We start from the raw sequence: 21,036 nt of genomic DNA, 5'->3' as shown, positions 1-21,036 counted from the left end.
CTATGTCCTTTCCCGGGACTCCAAGTATCTCCATACCAAATTTCAGCAAAATTGTTTCAGCGGCTTGAGCGCGAAGAGGTAACAGACAGACACACTTTCACATTTATAATATATTAGGTAGTATAATAATTAATTAATTAGTATAGATATTCTGCCATTTCCGTAGAAAAAACAGCGTACACGATTATCATGCTGTATTGTTCTCAAAAACCAATGAAATAATATTATTATTATGATATCGACATTCGACACTGACGCATAATTTCGCGAGGCACTTTTCTTTTTCACGACTTTTCTGACGGTTTTCAGTGAAATGGGGTAATAGATGACCAACTAGCTGATGTTATTTAAGACTACTCGAAGTTTCATCAATTATTATATTTATGTTCCGGTTTACGCAAAATGCACTTACAGTAATAAGAAAAGTGTATTGCAAAAAAACCCGCAAGTTTAGATATCATTAGGAATATTTGCGGAAACCTAAGAAAGAAAATATTTAATATGTATTTTTAAGTGTCTAACTGGTAGCAAAGTTTTGATGGTCCAATGTTTAAATAAAGACAAAATAATATAACAAGGTAGAAATAGAATTCTTACGAAAAATGAATCAGTGTGTATGCGGCAAGCCTAAACCCAAAACCCTGCAGTCCTTTGTGTACGTATTTGGCAGTTTATGAGACTGTTTTACTGCTGAAAAATTTATAGCATCTCCTTCGGTATCTTAAGAAATTACTACCAGCCATAAATTTACTTTTTATAGCTAGCAGCTTAAAAATGGAAATGTGTTATGTTTCGGTATAGAAAACAAGAGAGTTTTTCAAATCATTGAAATGATACTGCGCTCTTCAAGTTGAAACCATCTTGAGAATAATATCTTAAGATGTAACATTTTTTATCGATTAACAATGGTATAGTGATATATTGTTAACTAGATGACGCCCGCAACTCCGATGCGCCAAAACTCATTTATCGCGGTGGAACCGTACATTTTTTCGGGATAAAAAGTATCCTTTCTCGGGACTCAAAGTATCTCCATGCCAAATTTCAGCAAAATCGGTCCAGCGGTTTGAACGTGAAGAGGTAACAGACAGACAGACAGACAGACACTCTTTCGCATTTATAATATTAGTATGGATTAATTTTTTAAAAATCTTAAGTTTAAGGTTTGCGTCAATTTGCTGAAGAAAGGTCATGTTTCGGGACATGATTTTTTAGTGATAAATTATATCAGAGAAGTTGATTCCTATGCAAATCGGGGACCTAAGTAGTTTGGTTGCGTTACGTCAAACCCAGCTGACAGATCACAATTAGCATTGAATTGACATATTCGACCAAATAACGTTGGTCTGTCAATTGCATGGGAATCAACTTCCTCGATGGTACATTAAGCACCTAGGGCAGGAAAATAAGAAATGTCTCATATCACATGATCATGTGATCTGAGACTTTCTTTTTTACTGCCCATGGTGCGCATACTATTTTTCTCCTCGACAATGGCAACTCGACACTCGACTCGACGAACTCGACAATAGCGCAGTGGAACGAAACGTTTACCGCCCGGAGGTGATAAAACATTTTTTCGTAACCGAGACTTAAAATATGTATGCATGTGTGCGGATCGTGAGCCATCTCCTTTATTTGGCTCCATAAAGTTAATATACCTAGCGGAATAGAGATGCAAAGGCCTGAGCAAGAGAGATGTCACTATCAGTAACACTGCGTGGTAGAAAGAGACGTTTGATACTTGACAGCAGCACTCTTTTTTGACGTCCAGTCGGCACGTGCCACACGTTGACAATATAATCTCATAGAATTCATGTTCAATTATGCTTGTGTGAGTGTATACGTACACATATTTTTACACACAGATGAAACCAATTTCGGTTTCGTTTGACAGCTCGAGATTGTTGCTCTATTCCGCTAGATATACCTATTAACTTTATGTTTGGCTCCCAACAAGAAAGGAATTATCAATAAAATACAATGTACATCAGCGTTATCTTTTTATTAACAATAAAATGAATCGTGTGCAATACATAATTGAATTCCCAATATGATTTCCACAAGCCTGCTCAATGCTCGTGCCGCCGAGCCACGATCCAACTGTCGCTTATAATGTTAATTCAAAGAATTTCCGTAATCAAACAAACTTTTCGTCGGGGCCTTTAGTCAAGTCGCATCGTCTATGCCAAGTGGCGATACGTTGTGTCATACATACATTTTTTGCTTCGCTGCCGAGATTATCGAATGCGACTCGACTAAAGGCCCGGGACTCAGGTTTATAGTAAGAATAAAATACTTATACGATAAAAAACAGCATCCTCTCGGCCTCGAACTTTTTCGCCACTTTTCCATCTTGCCTTTTGAAATACAATGAAAAGGGCAAAAGATTCGAGTCCGCCAGTTTTCTAAAAATGCGTCCCTCTTATCAATTAAAATGGCAATCCGAAGAAAAATGTATGGAATATACATAACAATAAATAAATTTTATTTACATTTTTAAAATTGCTTTCCCTATCTATTACGCTTTCGAGAAATTGTTTTAAAATTATAGAAGTACATATTCACTTTGCGCGGAACGTTACAATTTGTGTCAAAACAACATTTGTGCAGTCGCATATTAGTCTGCTTTTAGTAAAGAACAAAATACAGTTTAATATCTCTTTCAGACTTCCAAGCATTTGGCACGCATTTGGCACAGTTTCTGTATTTGCACAGGTAAATCATAATATTATGTTATCATGAGTATACCGCACATAATCATTATAAAATTGTATAATTAGGACAATCTAAAAAACTTTGGACAGTTTTAGTAATTATCATGGTCCAATAATGGTAAAGAGGGATAACTGTTGAATGTACCATGCGAAAGGTATTTACTCGAAAATCGTTGGTCAAACTCTCTTACCCCAACTACATATACATCGCGTTATTTAACATAATATGCTATGGAATTAATATTCAATTATTGGTAGTCATTGATAGTTCTCCCTCTAAGATATCGAAGGCAAATAAACCCAATATTATAATTCAATAAGGAAAACTGTCCAAAATATATTTGACACTGTCCTAAGTAAGTACCATACCACACGATGCGGTGCGGCGGCGGTACGGCGCCTGACCAGTGCCGCTCCGGTTTCCTACATATAAAAATGGATGGTATGGCACACGGCGCCGTCCGGTGCGCTCCGGCGCTGCACCGCACGCACACCGGAATCGAGGCGAGGCGGGGAGGCGGGGAGCTCGAGTCCGTCGCTGCAGCTACAGTACTACAAAACGTTGCGGTGCCGCACTCACCGTGTGGCCGGTGCCCGGTAGTCCGGCGAGATGGCCACCGGTGCGGCGCCGCACCGCGTCGTGTGGCATGGCTGTAAGAGCGAAGTCACATTGCTCCGCTGCATGTCGCCGCAGCGACGTTGTTTTGACCGCTTCAATATTTATTTTTCAACACTATCTTTATTGTGTTAACATACGTTGGCGTAACGCAACAATGTTGCATACACTGCGTTAATCAATTCCCAAGACCCAACGCACCAGAGCAGTGTAACCTCACTTTGTAATTAAGTTTGTAAGCTTTCACACAGCGGCTCTATGTCGCCGGTCGCGATTTTCCAACGTCGCTTTCAGCTCGTGGTCGAAAATAATCGTTTCCAATGAAAAACAGCTCTTAAATATACACCATAGATAAAGTATTTACAAATTCACCTTATTATTGAATACGAGTATCTATATCTTGGTTCAGTTTGGATGTAATACGAATTAATATTTGATATTATCTAATTTTATATAAAAAAGAAAATACTAGCCTTAGTGTTAGTTGTACATGATTAAATCATCGAGAACGGAACGATAAAGAATTAAGTACAAAACATTTTTCAGTACTTATTTATATTACATTAAAACATTTTAGCTACTTAATTTTATTTGGCAGTAGTGACTTTTAATTACCAAACCGATGTAAGTACCTACCTACCCCTCGTAAGCTAAACCTCATAAGCTTCGCTCACCGTCAACAAAATTCTCTGTCGTCCATCCGCATTCCGATTAATGGAGACTTTGCGCAATCAAATTTGTGTATCTTTTACCGCTATATAAAGCCATTGTCCCGTAAGGCGAAGTCATTGTGGATAAGATAGACTTTACTTGCGCTAAGACCAATATCAGAAACGGTGGACGACAAACAAGTTTGTTATCCAAGTGCGCTAGCTCTAGTAAGTAATATAATATTAATATATATTTATATAACAAATTACAATATACTATCGTCGTTTTACGAATCGGACAAAACTGCATAGAACAATAATTATAATAAATATATTAGAATTTACATAGAGTCTAATTTAAATAATTTTTCGTTAACGAAACGTCCGACACATCAAATGATTTATATTATAACATAATCAGATTACAGTACTTCCCAAATCATTAGATTCTAAATATTTAAAGCTACAACATTTTCTTCCAAATTTGATTTTTGATAATAATTATTAGCTACACAATATTAATTTGGCACACAGAACACTTACATAAATGCCACATATTTTTCGTTAATAAACATTTTCAAAATTACATTTCAATTTATAGACCGACGTCGGCCGATACGAAAACAATTCACACGAGAACAGCTAGTTAACGAAATCAATAACATCACCGCTAGACTCTAACGTTCCGGTGCGAACCGAGGGAACTAAACTATAACGAGCGGTAATACCGAACACCGTAGCCACACTTCACTTCACTCCGATACTTATATAACTTTAAAGATAATATTGTCTCAGCAAAATCTCACTCCACGGATACTCCTCCTCGAGTCGTACATACTAGGTACACGTATATAAATTTGATAAAGTTAATTCGTATTTAAATTTAATCCTTAAAATTATGATTTCATCGTAAAAACACTTCGAAGTTCGCACGAACGATACGTTCACAGAATATAAATAGTAGAGGTTCATGCTCACAACTCGGAGTGCGCTCAGCAGACGGACAGAGTGAGGGAGGCGGGCTGCACCCGCGACAGGGACAGGGATATGCGGGAGGGAGAGCGCACGAGTCGCGGCGCTCGCGGCGGCGCGGGCCCGGGCGGCGACGGGGCGCGCTGTTAAATAATGCTCTCCCGGTTCCTCTCGTTGTCTTCCTGTGAGCTAAGGGAGCTGCCACCACAAATCTGCATTTCAATCTCTTGTAGCCTGCCACAAGAACATAACTCTATAACAATATTTGCACCAGTAAATGTTGGAGCTTTTTGGGGATAGCAAATTTTACATTGAAAACTTACAATTTTTAAGTCATACTCAGTATTAGAGATTTTCAAAAGACTGTGCAAATTCACTCTACAAATCAGTGACATGTTATACTTAGTAAACAATTTACTTAGTATTTGAAATATACCTTTGGTCAACCTCCCACTGCTGCTGGCTGAGTTTGGCGGACATGGCGGCGTTTTCTGTCTCTACGGTGTAGAGTCGCTCGCGGAGCCGCTTGATCTCGCTCTCGAGCGCGTCGTGCGAGTCGAGCAGCACGCGCGGCGCCATGCTCGCGGTTGTCACACTGCCGCCGCCCGCCGCGCTGCTGCGCACGCTAGACGCACACGACGCCACCGGCGACCCTATACGCAGAGGGCTTACAGACGAACTGTAACAAAAGGTAGTAACTTTATAACTTAATCTAGTATATTATTCTCAAATTCTGCTTTTGAAAAAAGCTATTTTTTATTTAGTGAATAAACATTTCAAAATCCAAGTATGAAAATAATCTATCCTTTAATAACATTTGTATAGAATCCTAACATAAATCCGGGTCTTTAGTCCTCAGCCTTAAAACATCTTAACGTCATCAACAAATAAAACTTCATACTTGGATAATGAAAAGGTGTTTTCATTATAAATATTATGTACTTGCCTATAATAGAAATCTTTATATTTTATATCGTTATTCATCTAAATATAATACTAAAATATTTCACAAATATGCAACTTTTAGGCACACATAACTTTTGGGTGAGTTTATTGTTTACGCACCTCCTAAGGGTTGAATAGGGTTTCCAAAAGTGCCAATTTCCTTCTAAGTTTCGTGACGAATATTTCGCAAATATAAGTTAAGAAAATACTTTATTCCAAGTCAACATGAAAGGCTTTTACCTACATAAAGTAAGTAGACATGATACATAAGATGTGAACCCATATTTGTATACGAATAATATTTGTTATTACGAAATGGAATAAAAATTCGTTCGCACCATAAAAGCACCAAATTATTATTATCGAATTTTCATTTGATTGTTTAAAGAAGATTTTCGTTTTAATTATGAAAAATACAAAAACTGTTGCAATAAATAACGTCAGGCCTTGCTTAATTATCACAGAGGTGAAATCATATTTCAGAGATAAAATTTAAAATTATGAGGATAAAATATCGATAAAAATAGACGCTCGTAGAAGATAATGCTTAGTGAGAATGAGACCGCTGTTTTTAAATTTCATTAATGAGCCGACTGTGGTTTTAATGAATAATTCATAACCTGAAGAAGGTAGCATAAAATATGAGTAGTAACTAACAAACTACCGTACCTTAATTTCATTTCAGAATTTGACTGCGGTAAACGTAGTAACGTACTGTCGAAATTTGAATTCCCTCTCATATTACACACTAATTTGAAATTAGAATAATTATGCTGTTCGTGGAAACAAGGGAACAAAAATCTGGTTGCTCTAGAATATCTCTTACATTTAACGAGCTAACCACTAACGCTACGAACTCAAGTTGAAAACTAAAAACTTTAACCGATCATCTTAAAAACTACGGAGTATGCAGGAACGACGTACTTCATAAATGTTTATAGGCTGTAAATTTTTTAACTTCTTTTAAAATTGTACTTGAATACAATCTAGCGAACGATTCTATTAGCTCGAATTTTGCTTTGACCTATGCTTGTAACTTGCATTTCATCCGCTAGTGTGACAGCCAGAGATCGAAACTACATTCGAGTTATAAAATGCCCCATAATCTTTTCTTCTTGTAAAATCTAGATATTACCTATATGTAATAGAGAAGTTGATTCATAGACTTCATAGTTATGTTCAATTTCAATGTTAGTCTTGTGGGGTGAGCCAAAATCTTTTCGTTTTCGCTTCGTTATAGAATCGCCGATGAAAATGCATGGAATTGACATAAGCTTTCGTTAATATGACATTGGCGATTCTATAACGAAGCGATGACGAAAAAGTTTCGGCTAAATGGCCTGATCTATCGGCTGGGTTTGACATTACGCGACGGGATGAGATAGGTCCGCCATCTGCCTACAATCATTCTATGGTACATACCTATAAAGCTGGTCCCGATAGGAAGGCTGTTGCGAGGAATGCATGACCTGGGGCAGGGCGACGGGCAGATCCATCTCCTCTATGGGCACGCGCCCGCTCGTCTCCACCAGCCCAGGCGTGGACTGGCACCGGCCCATTGCCACTGCAAGCAGTGCTGGATTTACACTAGGGGCAGTCGGGGCTCGTGCCCAGGGCAGCAATTTTTCTAGGGCGACAAAATTTGGAAAGTAGAGAAATTTTTAGTGTAAATAATTAAAATTTCTAAATATTTTTTTTATTTTTTTCTAATTAAGGTAAAATCACTAATGGCAGACACTTTAAGGAAACATGGAACATTTAAATGTTGTAAAATATATATTTATTAAAATAAAGGATTGATAACTTCTTCCATGTCTTCAGTAACTCTTACAAAATAAAACTATTATGATTATTCACTGACAAATCAATTAAAAAATAAATTATTGGTCTTTTTGTAAACTTAGTCGTAATAACTAATAGATGAAATCACAGTAAACGAACATCACTAATAGTAGACACCAGTATGAACTAATAGTTGACATAGAACATTACATTACATTTAACATTTTTCCTATTATTAGGTCTTTATTTGCCGTTTTTTCGAAAGATTTCATTTACTTCATCATAGTAACTAGATGCATATGAAATATTATCCACGTTGTCTCCAGATTCTTCTTCTTCCATGCTAAAACTATCTTTCCTTTTATTTTTATTTTTCATATATTTTTTCCTAGCAAATTTATTTTGAGTCTTTAGTCTCCACGCTTCTCTTGCCACTTCTTTTTTCTTCTTTATTTTCTCAGCTCTCCTTTTTCTTCTTTTTACTGCTAAAAACTAAAGCAATCGATTTTTAGATCAGACAAGGTCTAATGTGTCAATTTTTAGGTACAGTAGTTCTAATTTGTTAGCTTGTTAATAGAATTATATTTTCAGAGAGTATTGATGATATTTGCAGTAGAATAAACTACAAAATAACTTTAGAATGTATTGCAAAATTATGATATGAGTTCCATGCTATCTATTAGGTTTTTTACATTTTCAAGAACTAATAGTAGACATCCTTTATATTGTTAGGGAAAATGGATAAAAAATCACAAATAAACATTAAATAGTGTAAACAACATGACCATTAATCCAATGAAATCAATAGAAATTACAAAAAATCAAATAAATGTATTCAAAACTTACGTGCAAAATTTCGCCTTCCTTAACCTATTTGCTAAGAAACTGCCGAGCGCGTGTTGACGCGGTCACATTATTTACGAAAACTGATCCCATTTTAAAATTTTGTTCCCGAAGGCGTCCCTAATATATTTTTTCACGTCAACAGATAGCTTGAGAAGCTTATAAAAAGTGTTGAGAAAAAATTAGACTAATTCTTATTTTTATGGTATTTTTGTCGTAAGTGTCATCTATTAGTTCCGAGTCTACCATTAGTGCTTTTACCTTACTTATTCATAATTATTAATTGGATAATTCAGGAAATTCGAGGCATATAATACTTGATTTTTCAAATTGAAATTAAAATCAAATCATAATTTTAACACATTATAATATGTTGCACCGAAGGCTAGAGGCGTAGAGCTATTGTTACTTATAAAATTTACCGGTTTCGGTTATCGTTAAAAATGTGACATCATTTTATTCTTGCTAAAATGGTGCAATCCATTATTGACTGAATTGTTTTGACATTTACTTATCGTTAAAGTGAAAATTTATTTTCGAATTAATTTAGTTAATTCAAAATATTAATAAATAATTATAACTACATAGCTTTTTTGATATTTCAATAATGGATCGGCAATTTTTCAGTGCTCAGGGGTGGCAAAAGTTTAAATCCGTCCCTGTTTTAACTTAAGTTAACCCAATGAAATATAAGCAAGGTATAAATAAACCCATAGCAATTTTGTGACGAACCTTTTTCGAGCGGCGCCTTCTTGTACTTCTCGAGTCTCTTGACGGCGATGGCCTCGAGGCGGACCCTGGCGGCGGGGTACTCCTTCAGCACGTCCCACATGTCCTTCTTGCTGAGCACAAACAGGTCCGAGTAGCCCACGGACCGAACTGACGCTGTCCGCCGGTTTCCTGTCGACGTGTCATCCACACACTCCGTGCCAACCGGTGATCGTCCAACGCAGTCGGGAATCCGTTCGAGTATCGAACCGAGAAGCTCGATACTCGAAGAATCCGCGACGGTTCGGAGAGATTAAACGGAGGCAGAAAGGTATAATATTAGTACAAGCTGAATAGGAAAATGGCTAACTTTGTGGAATAAACATTCCGGAAAAATGACGGTATGACCATTAGAATCGGAACAAAAATAATAAGAAGCGTCAACTATCAGGTCGTGTGCTTCAAGACAAAGCGTAAGTTAAAAATTTATCAAACGAGGCCCAACAGGGGCCCAAGCGGATCTACTGTCATCCCGCCTAGGAACTGCGATACTTATGACTAAGAGTTTAAATTCGCCGACGCGATAACGAGAACTGGAGGAGTCGGCACTTTCAAATACAAATTAGGGATACATGCACCAAGAGGTCACGCCAAAGTATGTAAAGTCGGGGAGGATGCAAAGCGATCGGGGACACTGCCTTCATACAACCAAAGGAGATGTAACTAGAAGCAAACAAAACCATGAGGCTCGAGCGAAACCTGAGATGAGACTACGAGAAGCTACATGGAAATGAAACAGTAAAAAAAACGAGAACGACGTTATAAAAAGGGTAAGGTAAAAAACTTAGCTATCGGTAATGAAATATCAGTTAGTGATTAAATAAATAATAAAATGTTGAAGCGTCACCTAATACATATCAACGATCTGACTGCTCTTAAGCGTGTTATTGCAATCTTTTTAGGCATGACGAGTACAAAAGATAGCAATAAGCTGCGGCAGAGATCGCTCGTGCGATGTCCACAACCTTTTGGTAGCGCGATGGCCGCTCCCTCGGCCTGATTGCAGCGTCTCCTCGAAACGTTTGCTCACGAAAACTTTCAAGACAAAAAGTAGAATAAAAAGTGGCGTGGCGTCTCGGGCCGTGGCGATATTTACCAAGTTGTTTACCTGCCGTGCCCATGTTCAGAATGGAAATTTCGCCAAAATAAGAACCCGCCTTGAGTGTGGCTAGCACGGTCTTTCCGTTGTCGCCCACCACCTGCAGCTTGCCGCGGTTCACTATGTACATCTCCTTGCCCACCTCACCTGTGTTAATATCACTACTTAGTAATCATCAAAACCAAAACGGCTTATTTAACTCTGACTTTAAAATCAATAAATTTTGTCATTTTGTCAATTTCATAGTAAGTTTACATAGTGATAAAAATTTACCAAGTATTATTTTTTAAGCCCTTGATTTTCTCTAAGCTATTTGCTTTAAAGCACTATTTGATAGGTAATAAAAATAAGAATATACAAGATAGACAATAAAAATTGAAAAAAAGAATAACTTAATACCTTACCTTTTCTACAAATGTAATCTCCGGGTGAGAACAGAACCGGTCGCAGGCGCAGCACGAGCTCGCATAGGAACCCGGCTTCTGTGTTCTGGAAAATCTCCACCCTACAACATGAAGAGCATCTCAGTAAATATCTATACTAACTCTAAAGTCTAAACTATGCTCTTTCTTCTTTTATAATTGAGTAATAACAGTTTAAATTGTGTTTATACAATATAGAGTTTACTATTAAGTATGAAAAATTAACGACGTTGGGTTATTTCACTTTGAAAAAGTCAAAAGTAAATCGTTCAGCGCTGCTACCTAAAGTGCAGGAGTCACACACCCTAAAGTTTATTTACTTATTGTACCCTGTTCTTACTTAATCGTTTTATAAAGGCAGGTAGATCGTTTGCCCAAAATATCAGTAGGGTTACAGTCGCCAAATTTCATCCTCAAACCTAATTCCGTCCCCTTCGATATCTACTTATTTAAAAACTGTCATCTATCATTGTGAAGAAGTGAGGGCATCACGCCTTTCGTACCGGCAGGAATTGGAAAATCAAAAAAAGTTTTCAAAGTCAGTTTTTCATTGAAATATTCTTGGATACCTTGGAAAATATTGAGATGCCTGACTTATTGATATAATTTGTTTGTAAAACTAATTATTATTACCTCAGATGTTAATCGATTAAGTAACATTCCTAATATCGTCCCCTTACATGAATGATGAACCTAATATCGTCCCCCAAGACGGTATTAGGATCGCAAACAGTGAATGGATCTCGAACGTTCATATCACTTCTTTTTGCTTGAAACTGTAGAAAAATATGTTTTTTAGGGTTCCGTACCCAAAGGGTAAAAATGGGACCCTATTACTGAAACTTCGTTGTCTGTCCGTCTGTCTGTCTGTCTCCAGGCTCTATCTCGAGAACCGCTATAGCTAGACTTCTGAAATTTTCAGGAATTGTGTTACATATTATATTCTGTTGCCGCTACAACAACAAATACTAAAAATAAATATATTATATTTATCCCTTTAATATATTTATATTAAAGGGACGGAATTAGGAGCCCAAAAATAAATATTGAAAATATGAGTATTTTTGTTTTTACTTTTAAACTTTTCCTGAAAACGTTAACGCATTTTTGATTATTTTTAAGAATAAATGAATAGTGAAGCTAAAGTTTGATGTTTGATTTATAACTGTAGTATTTTATTTTATTTTTTTAGAACGTTTTTAAAAAAGGGGACGATATTTGGCGACTGTACCTTAATTTATTTTTTCAAACTTTATATAATATTATGATAACAAAATCGTAAGAGGTAGGTATGATATTATTAGTCCCTGAAATAGATAGACTAACAATTTTCCCGTAACTTTAAAAAGAGAGTTTAATTTAATTAATCCGAGTTAGTCAAATGTAATCACTTCAAACACATTTTAAATAAACTTCTATTGAAAGTTTGGTAACTTTTGTTTCATCCGACTTTTGTTAAATGGAATTAATTTCGTTGTAATTTAAAATTTTATCGACGAGGGACATGGTTCAATCCGATTTGGAGTAATGAATGTTCGGTTAACAAAAATTTGTAAAATAAAAAGGTAGCCCTTTATTATTCGTAGGGTAGCTCCTTAATACACTTCTTGCTCGTATACTTATCTTATATCTTTAAACGAGCAATTCTTGTATATATAATATGTATAATATATTATAATTGGAACGCCTCCGTGGCATTGGATCTCTCGCTGGTCGTGTCGGTCTTCCGTCCCACTGGGTTATGATAGTAAAGGAATAGAGAGTGCTCTTGTGTACTGCGCACACATTTGGGCACTATAAAATTACTCCTGCGTAGCTGGCCTGGTTTCAACGAAACCGGCCACCGTCACCGAAACCGGTGTGGGAGCTATTATATAATTGGAATCTCGGAATCAGCTCCAACGATTTTCATGAAGTTTAGTATATAGGGGGTATGGGGGGCGATAAATCGATCTAGCTAGGAATCATTTTTATAAAATGTCATTTTATTCGTGTTTTATCGAATACCGAGCAAATTTCGGTCAAATAGCTAGTAATAATAATTGTAGCTAGAGTTTAGACCTTGCGCGCGAAATAGAAATAGAACAATGAGCATATTTCTTGGTGCTAGATTAATTGTAACATTGTTATATAAGACTGCAACAAATTCATAGCCGGCCTACTTAAAAATGTGTTTACATTTTGTCTTAAAAATTACTTACTTATTCATGTCACGGTTTCGTTGAAAAATAAACCAGTCATTAACCGTCAACGAGTATAGATGGCGCTGATGAACATTATTTTGGCAAATAAACGTTAAAATCTCCATCGTAACGGCGGGGATATTTTTCTAAGAGCCGTCTCGCGACTTTAACGGATCGCTCATCGCAAACGAACGTGAATTATTCATGGACGTAAATGCGAATGTTTCTGTTTTTAATTATACTACGCAGAATATTAAACTGAAATCGTCACTAGCATTGCCCGTTTATGTTTTCGAAACGACTCAATTTTATGGAATTGTAGGTATCAAGAATTCGTTTAATACAAAGCGCTCAGATTTACGAGCGACTGTATGAATTTTTACAGGATGTAACAGAACATAGTGATAATAGGGTGTGTATGAGTCCCCTGCATAGAGTACACTGTGAAAGTAGCAGCATTGAAAAAGCAACCGGCCAAGTGCGAGTTGGACTCGCCCATGAAGGATTCCGCAGCAGCGATAAGGTTTATTTTTATAAAATTAAAAGGTTTTTGATTGATTTTTATATTTCAATTGATTTAATGAAAATTTAATTATTTTATTTAGTTGTACCTATGGGAACACCTAAAATTTTTAATAATAATATTATAAATGCGAAAGTGTGTCTGTCTGTCAGTCTGTCTGTCTGTCTGTTACCTCTTCACGCCTAAACCGTAGAACCGATTTTGCTGAAATTTGGTATATACTTTGAGTCCCGGGAAAGAACATAGGATACTTTTTGTCCCAGGAAAATGTACGGTTCCCGTTGCGATAAACGAGTTTTGGCACAACGGAATTGCGGGCATCATCTAGTTTTTAATAATTTTTCCATTTTTGTATCAAAATCTTAATGCGGTTCACAGACTACATCTATACTAATATTATAAAGCGGAAGAGTTTGTTAGTTTGTTTGTTTGTTTGTTTGTTTGAACGCGCTAATCTCAGGAACTACTGGTCCGATTTGAAAAATTCTTTCAGTGTTCGATAGCCCATTTATCGAGGAAGGCTATAGGCTATATTTTATCATGCTAATACTAATAGGAGCGAAGAAATAGAGGAAAGTGTGCAAAAAACGGGGGAAATTATTTGAAAGGGCTTATCTCACGAACTACTGCAGCAATTTTTCTGTTATTTAGCACAGATAAGAAGTAGACCACATGAAGGATAAAATAGGCTATTTTTTGTGGACTAATTTGTCTGTTAAATATCTAATTTACGCGGGCGAATCTGCGCGGAACGTTATATTTCGCGTGGTCACGACATCACGCGTAAACGGCTGGCATATATATATGTTTTTTGCCATTTGGCTACGGAATCCTAAAAAAGATTATTTTTCAACGCTGCTACTTTTAAAGTGAAATTTTTACAGGGGGCAAATACACATCTTGAAGTATTATCACCATGTTTTGTTACACCCTGTATAGATTATGTTAAACAAGTTATCGTGCTTACATATTTAATTAACATTAAATCGTCTCGATGTTGTGACGCACGTGGAAATTCGTACATTGACTTGACTGATTATTATTATTACTAATTGTCTATTGGCAAAAGATGTTATGTCTGAAAAGTCCTACTAAAAATGTTTGATACCACGAAGCCACCAGGGATCTGATTCACAATGCCCATTTTTTTAAACTTTATCCAACAAACGCTCTCCGCGTAAAGTTTCCGAATCCGTGTCAAACGGGAATCGTGAATGCAGGCCTTGTAGCTTTCTCTCCCGACAGACTAACCTTTTCAACGTATCCAAGTGGACGTTGATGGCGATCTCAGCCTTCAGCTTGTCTGGCAGGCAGGACACCGCCTTCTCCTCGTCGGAGCACTTCTGCGTCAGCCACAGGTAGTCGAACCACTTGATCACCTTCACCTGCAGGTGTGTGGGCACGCGTCGCATCCGCATATAGGTCTTCACGCCATCTAGCTTCGCTGTAACAATGATGGTGAGGTTTATACAACTGATAATGCTATATATTAAATAATGGACGCTGTTAAGCATTCGTGTACTAACCCACACAAAAATTACGTATTGAGTTATGAATGCAGTTATGTTCTTTACATGATTTAGAACAAGACTGCATTCAAAATTTAACGACAAAAAAAATTGTGGGTTAGGACACTAATGCTTAACAGCGACCATTTCTTTTATTATATTATATCAGTACTCAATGTTATAAATGCGAAAGTGTGTCTGCCTGTCCGATAGCTCTTCACGCCTAAACTTTAAATAAATAATGGAAGGAAGAACTAAGCATTTGGTTCCCGCGCGACAAACGAATTTTGGACTTATGGAGTTGTGAGTGTTGCGTAGTTATTGTAGTTTTAACTCCCGAAGAAAACAGAGGGATGTTATAAGTTTGACGTGTTTGTCTCACTGACACGTACGTCCGTTGCATCGTCCGTAGTATGTGTAACAAAATATGTCCACTTTTTTTTCAACAAGTTTTTTGTCGCGCTGTGAATTTTGGAATTGCTGCCGCCTTGCAGGTACACATACACTATTTAATTACAGTTAATTAATTAATATTCATCTCTGAGTGTTGCAGTATGTGTCACAACATCGTTATGTCATTATAACTGCCCGGAAAATGTTGACTATTTTTTTTTTTTATTATTATTAAACAATAAAAAATATCTACCTGTAACTTTATTCATAAAATATCATTAGAAAGTTTAATGATATACAAAGTCTGTTGACATTTTGTATAGTTAGGTTAATAAGGAGACTAGTGTCTAGTCTAACTTGGATTAGACAATGTGTTCCGAACACAGTTACTGAAGTTAGTTAAGAAATAATTGCTTGTAGTATATGCAGTCGACTTGCTAACTTACTTAACTACTTAATTTTGTCAACACAATGGATGAAACTTTGTGATTTATACCAATTAAGATCAAACAAAACCGATCATTATATTATTATTTCTATTGTATTACTAAAATATACTAATACATATGGATAATAATATTATAAATTAGTAAGTCAGTATGTCTGTTTTAACTGCTAAACCGATTTCGATAGGCATACATATTCTTTTAATTTTGGAGCAACGTAGTTGCAGGCGCCGCGTCGTTTAGCGGTCTATAAAGTGAACATATTTTAGAAATATAATATATCAGCCCTACTAGACCAGTGGCAAGCGATTATCGTAAACGCCAACAAAATGTATGGGATTTGACATTGGTATTCGCTAGCGAAGCGATGACTTATAAGGTCATCGCGTCGCTTGTCTAGTAGTAAGTATCTCTAGGCCCAGGGTTCTACCAAAATCATTGTGTGCTCCTTAGACAAGACCTTGATAAATCATCTTTAATTTTAGACATAGTGATATTTATTATGATTAACAATTATCTAATAATTACGTTATCTTAAAAGTTTTAAAACATCTGGTATTTATAATGATTTTAAAATCATATAAATAATACAGGTAGCAGGTTGTTAACGAGCCGTCTGACAATATTTACTCGCAATATTTACATGAATTTACAACCAGCACAAACAGAAACGGAATAAAATGAAATTTAAATAGCTGGGGTGAAATTAAATACCTAATTTAAATAACTGAGATCCAGGTGCCTAATTTAAATACCATCTGGAGTCGATGCCAGTTAGTACGAAAGTATTATTTCGTGAAGACTTAACCTTTTGAGTTATTTTCATCTCGTCGTACCGCGGAGTACCGAAATTGTTTAAGTTTTGCACATTCTAATATCGGAATACCGAAAGTTTTTGAATATTGAGGACTCCATTGGCAGTGAAATGCGGTGTCTTTAAATATTATGCAGCGGTATTGTCGTTTTGATGATTTTGATCATCACAATAATTAACATTATAAATGCGAAATTGTGTCTGTCTGTCTGTCTGTTACCTCTTCACGCCAAACCACTGAACCGATTTTCCAAAAATTTGGCATGGAGACACTTTGAGTCCCGAAAAAGGACATGGGATACTTATTTATAAACGAATTTTGGCGCAACGGACTAGCGGGCATCATCGAGGTTAATATGTCTGTCTGTTCCCTCTTCACGCCCAAACCGCTGAACCGATTGTGCTGAAATTTGATATAGGGATACTTTCAGTCCCGGGAAAGAACAAAGGATACTTTTCGTCCCGGAAAAATGTACGGTCTCCGCGCGATAACCGAATTTTGGCGCACCGGAGTTGCGGGCATCATCTAGTAGCCTATAATATTATGTTAATTTGAAGCCTTGTCAATCAAAATCCGTTCAGCAGTTTGAAGTTTCAATTTTAGGAACTTTGCTGTGAGAAGATGAGATGATATAGATAGAACAATAACACTTTTATCTCTTCATCATTGATAACTATTCCAAAACCACTAACGAAAAACACCATAAAACAATATTATGCGCCATAAAATTAATGTCACAATATTATGTTGTTCTCTGAAAAATAATAGGAGCAACATGATGTCAGAGGCTGTCAACCGTACGGTGCAGTGGAGACATTTGCAGTAATTTAATCTTACTCAAACATGGGACGCCAGTCTGTGTTGCCAACTCATGGCTATGAACTAACAGCAATATTATTATTAATTTTAATATACTTTTAGTGTTCCTATTTCTTAACGTTTTGTCTTCATAATATTTAAGATTTTATTGCTACTCATAATTTTAATTTTTCATCAAAATCGATACAATAACTTTGAAGCCCATTCAATGATAAAAATCATGCTATTCCGTCATAATGTTAAGTAGTAAAAGTCACTAGAAATATCAATGTAACTGAAACGTTTTAACTGTTCTAGTCGGTTTCACAGCGCGCTCATTGGTCAATATTATGTCGCCCTAAGCGTCGACCAATAAGCGCGCGGTAAATTTGCAAATCAGAGTTTCCGGGAATTATGAATACCCCCGTTGATGACATAAGCCCCGTCTTGGCAATTGCCAACACAATAGTTAGAGCTCCAGTAAATACCTAGTTTATATTCAAATTGTTGAAACAGTCCTGCCATCGGACCTTCGCAATCAACTCCTGGTCTACAAAGCGGGTATTTACCCAGCCGTATAACACGAAATAGTTAATAATCTTGTGACTTACGAGTTATGAGTTATGACATTGTTTATCACACGCTTAGCTCCCACTGATAAAGAGATTCGTACACTTTTATACGTGGGAGAGCCATGCTTCGGCACGAATGGGCCGGCTCGACCGGAGAAATACCACGTTCTCACAGAAAACCAGCGTGAAACAGCGCTTGCGCTGTGTTTCGCCGAGTGAGTTTACCGGAGGCCCAATCCCCTACCCTATTCCCTTCCCTACCCTCCCCTATTCCCTTCCCTTCCCTAAACTCCCCTATTAGCCTATTCCCTCTTAAAAGGTCGGCAACGCACCTGCAGCTCTTCTGATGCTGCGAGTGTCCATGGGCGACGGAAGTTGCTTTACATCAGGTGACCCGTTTGCTCGTTTGCCCCCTTATTTCATAAAAAAAAAACAATGCAAGATCCGTTCTATAATAACCAATGTTATAAATGTGTCTATCTGTTACACTTTCAGGCCTAAACCACTAAACTAATTTTGATGAAATTTGGTATGGAGATACTTTGAGTCCCGGGAAAGGACTTAAGGAATACTCTTTATCGCGAAAAAAATTACGGTTCTATCTATATCTAGAAATAGTTAGAAAAGTAGTACATTTTTCGGTCGCACACGGGATATTTATTGAAGACTAGAGATCGCCCAATGTTCAGAATTCGACATTTTTAATTATGTTCTTCTTTTGGCTCCCCGTTTAAAGTATTGACTATTTCAGATTTAATAAAAAACAACAATCCATTTTTAAATTGACAACAGACTTCAACCTTAAACAAAAGAATATAATTCGTATGTATAGGCTTTTCAGAAAGATGGCCGTGTGCACATTGTAGTGTTTGTAATGTTTTATTTGTGATATAAAAATATCTAAAAAAATGTGTGATAAAAGCATAATTTCAAAATAATATTAGCTCGATGCACTCCTTCACCATATAAACTATAACTGTGCAAAGTTTCATTCACCTACGTTTCCGCATTTTTCGTCAAAAGGGATCCAAAGTTTTTCGCTCGCGTATTGATTCTGACATGAGCTCTATGTACATTTTTTGTATATACTATATTTTAGTAACTTAAAGTGAAGTCCAAATCATATTTTAAATATCGGCTGTGACTCTGTCAATTTTTTCTTACGTATCAGACAAGGACCAAAATATTGTACAATAGTGACAAGTTTTACGCAGGATCGATGATTATAAATAATATTATTGTTTAAAGTTATTTGAAAACACGCTTTATACGTGGGAGAGCCATGCTTCGGCACGAATGGGCCGGCTCGACCGGATAAATACCACGTTCTCACAGAAAACCGGCGTGAAACAGCGCTTGCGCTGTGTTTCGCCGAGTGAGTGAGTTCACCGGAGGCCCAATCCCCTAACCCCTACCCTATTCCCTTCCCTTCCCTTCCCTACCCTCCCTTATTACCCTATTCCCTCTTAAAAGGCCGGCAACGCACTTGCAGCTCTTCTGATGCTGCGAGTGTCCATGGGCGACGGAAGTTGCTTTCCATCAGGTGACCCGTTTGCTCGTTTGCCCCCTTATTTCATAAAAAAAAAAGGTGTGGGTGCGCCCTATTCAGCCTGAAGTAAGATACCTATTTATGCGTAGGTATTTAATTTATGCAGATAGCTAATCTACTGTTGTTATACTGTAATTAACGAGTGCTTATCCCAACAAACAAATAATTTACACTTAAGTTTAAACTTAAATAGTTCCTTAATGAGAATTAATGTGTATTATATTATTATAATACACATTAATTCTCATTAAGGTTCTTTATAGAACAGAAACAAAACACTGCCGTAATCTGCGAGCGCTCCAAACTTCGTTTGTGTTTAGTATCGCGAAGTTAAAATAAATATGTAAAATTTTGCCAGCTTGTTAACTAGCCGAGACTCCAGGGACGTGATACTTAAATATAATATGTACATACAAGAAACAATATACATACTATGCTTATATTATACTATTGTTACGTGCTAGGGTTCGAGGATTTGGAGAGAAAGACCTGGTGACTCTCTTGAAGACTTTATTAACACTGCACTAAACACTAGGTCACAACACTTAGCACTAAGTCCAAACACAAATCACTAGGTCCAATCACTAAGCACTATCACTGTCCTAGGTCGTAGCCAAGTCGCAGGTTTCACTGGTTCACTCACTATTGATCACTCCGAAATCGCCTTGATGAAAGCTCGAAACGAACTGAATTGCCGGACCTGCCTGCGGTTCTTTTTATATGGCGAGACGAATTCCAGAAATTTCCCGATTCACGTAAACAAGTAAACAACCGTGGGAAATTTCTAGGAGGCTCGGGCATGTACCACAATAAAACTGCCGTCCTTGCGATAAGTGCAGTAAGTTGAATTTAATTTAGACCTTATGGACTCAGTCATAAGGTCTAAATTAAAACACGTAAACAAACATTGGACCTTTCTAGAAGGTTCGAGTATTTACTTGCGCACCTGATGCCGTACCGTAACACTACTCCCCTCTTAGAGATGCTCGTCCCGAGCATCATTGTTACTGCCATGGTAACGCGCCACGCTGTTCGTACGACTACTCCTGGTCTGTGGTCCCTTTACAGCAGCGCAAGTAATACATCTGTGGCACCAATCCTGCACATCATCTCTCCAATGCAACCAGAAGAATCGTTCTCGCACTTTCCTTAGCATCCTCTTGACGCCTAGATGACTCCCTGATACGCCCTCATGTATCTCGCGGAGAACATCTGGTACTCTTGCCCTTGGGACAATTATCTGAAAATAGAACTCTCTGCCGTTAGCCTTCTGCCATTTCCGGTAGAGTAGTCCGTCCTGAAGTATCAGACTGTCCCATTGCTCCCAGTACGCCTTAGTGACAGCGCCAGTGGGTGCAACCTCACTCCAGATTGGTTTTATGTCACCCCGTTTCTTCCATGTGATGATGTGCCGAAGGTCGTCATCTCTTTCTTG

At 37.2% G+C, this 21,036-nt stretch overlaps 1 protein-coding gene across 2 annotated transcripts in view; it reads right to left on the bottom strand.

Annotated features, from left to right (window-relative positions):
- Positions 1–1,986: 1,986 nt before the first annotated feature.
- The window catches only part of LOC121729375 (cyclic nucleotide-gated cation channel alpha-3-like), a 100,598-nt gene continuing 81,548 nt past the window's right edge, over positions 1,987–21,036 (bottom strand). The window contains exons 7-13 of one of the 2 annotated variants that reach the window (XM_042117864.1): positions 14,772–14,964; positions 10,797–10,897; positions 10,402–10,539; positions 9,258–9,425; positions 7,323–7,464; positions 5,392–5,634; positions 1,987–5,189 (exon numbers count right to left, since the gene is read on the bottom strand). In XM_042117864.1, the coding sequence (XP_041973798.1) occupies positions 5,102–5,189; positions 5,392–5,634; positions 7,323–7,464; positions 9,258–9,425; positions 10,402–10,539; positions 10,797–10,897; positions 14,772–14,964 (1,073 nt within the window). In that variant the 3' untranslated portion in view covers positions 1,987–5,101. Of the gene's footprint in view, positions 5,190–5,391; positions 5,635–7,322; positions 7,465–9,257; positions 9,426–10,389; positions 10,540–10,796; positions 10,898–14,771; positions 14,965–21,036 lie in introns of both variants that reach the window. The other variant, XM_042117863.1, reaches the window with a different exon arrangement.

The sequence above is a fragment of the Aricia agestis genome, chromosome 8 (genome assembly GCF_905147365.1).
Source record: "Aricia agestis chromosome 8, ilAriAges1.1, whole genome shotgun sequence".
In the NCBI taxonomy this organism is placed as follows: domain Eukaryota; kingdom Metazoa; phylum Arthropoda; class Insecta; order Lepidoptera; family Lycaenidae; genus Aricia; species Aricia agestis.
The sequence above is the reverse complement of the archived record's forward strand: the minus strand, read 5'-3'. Positions and strand labels throughout refer to the sequence as shown.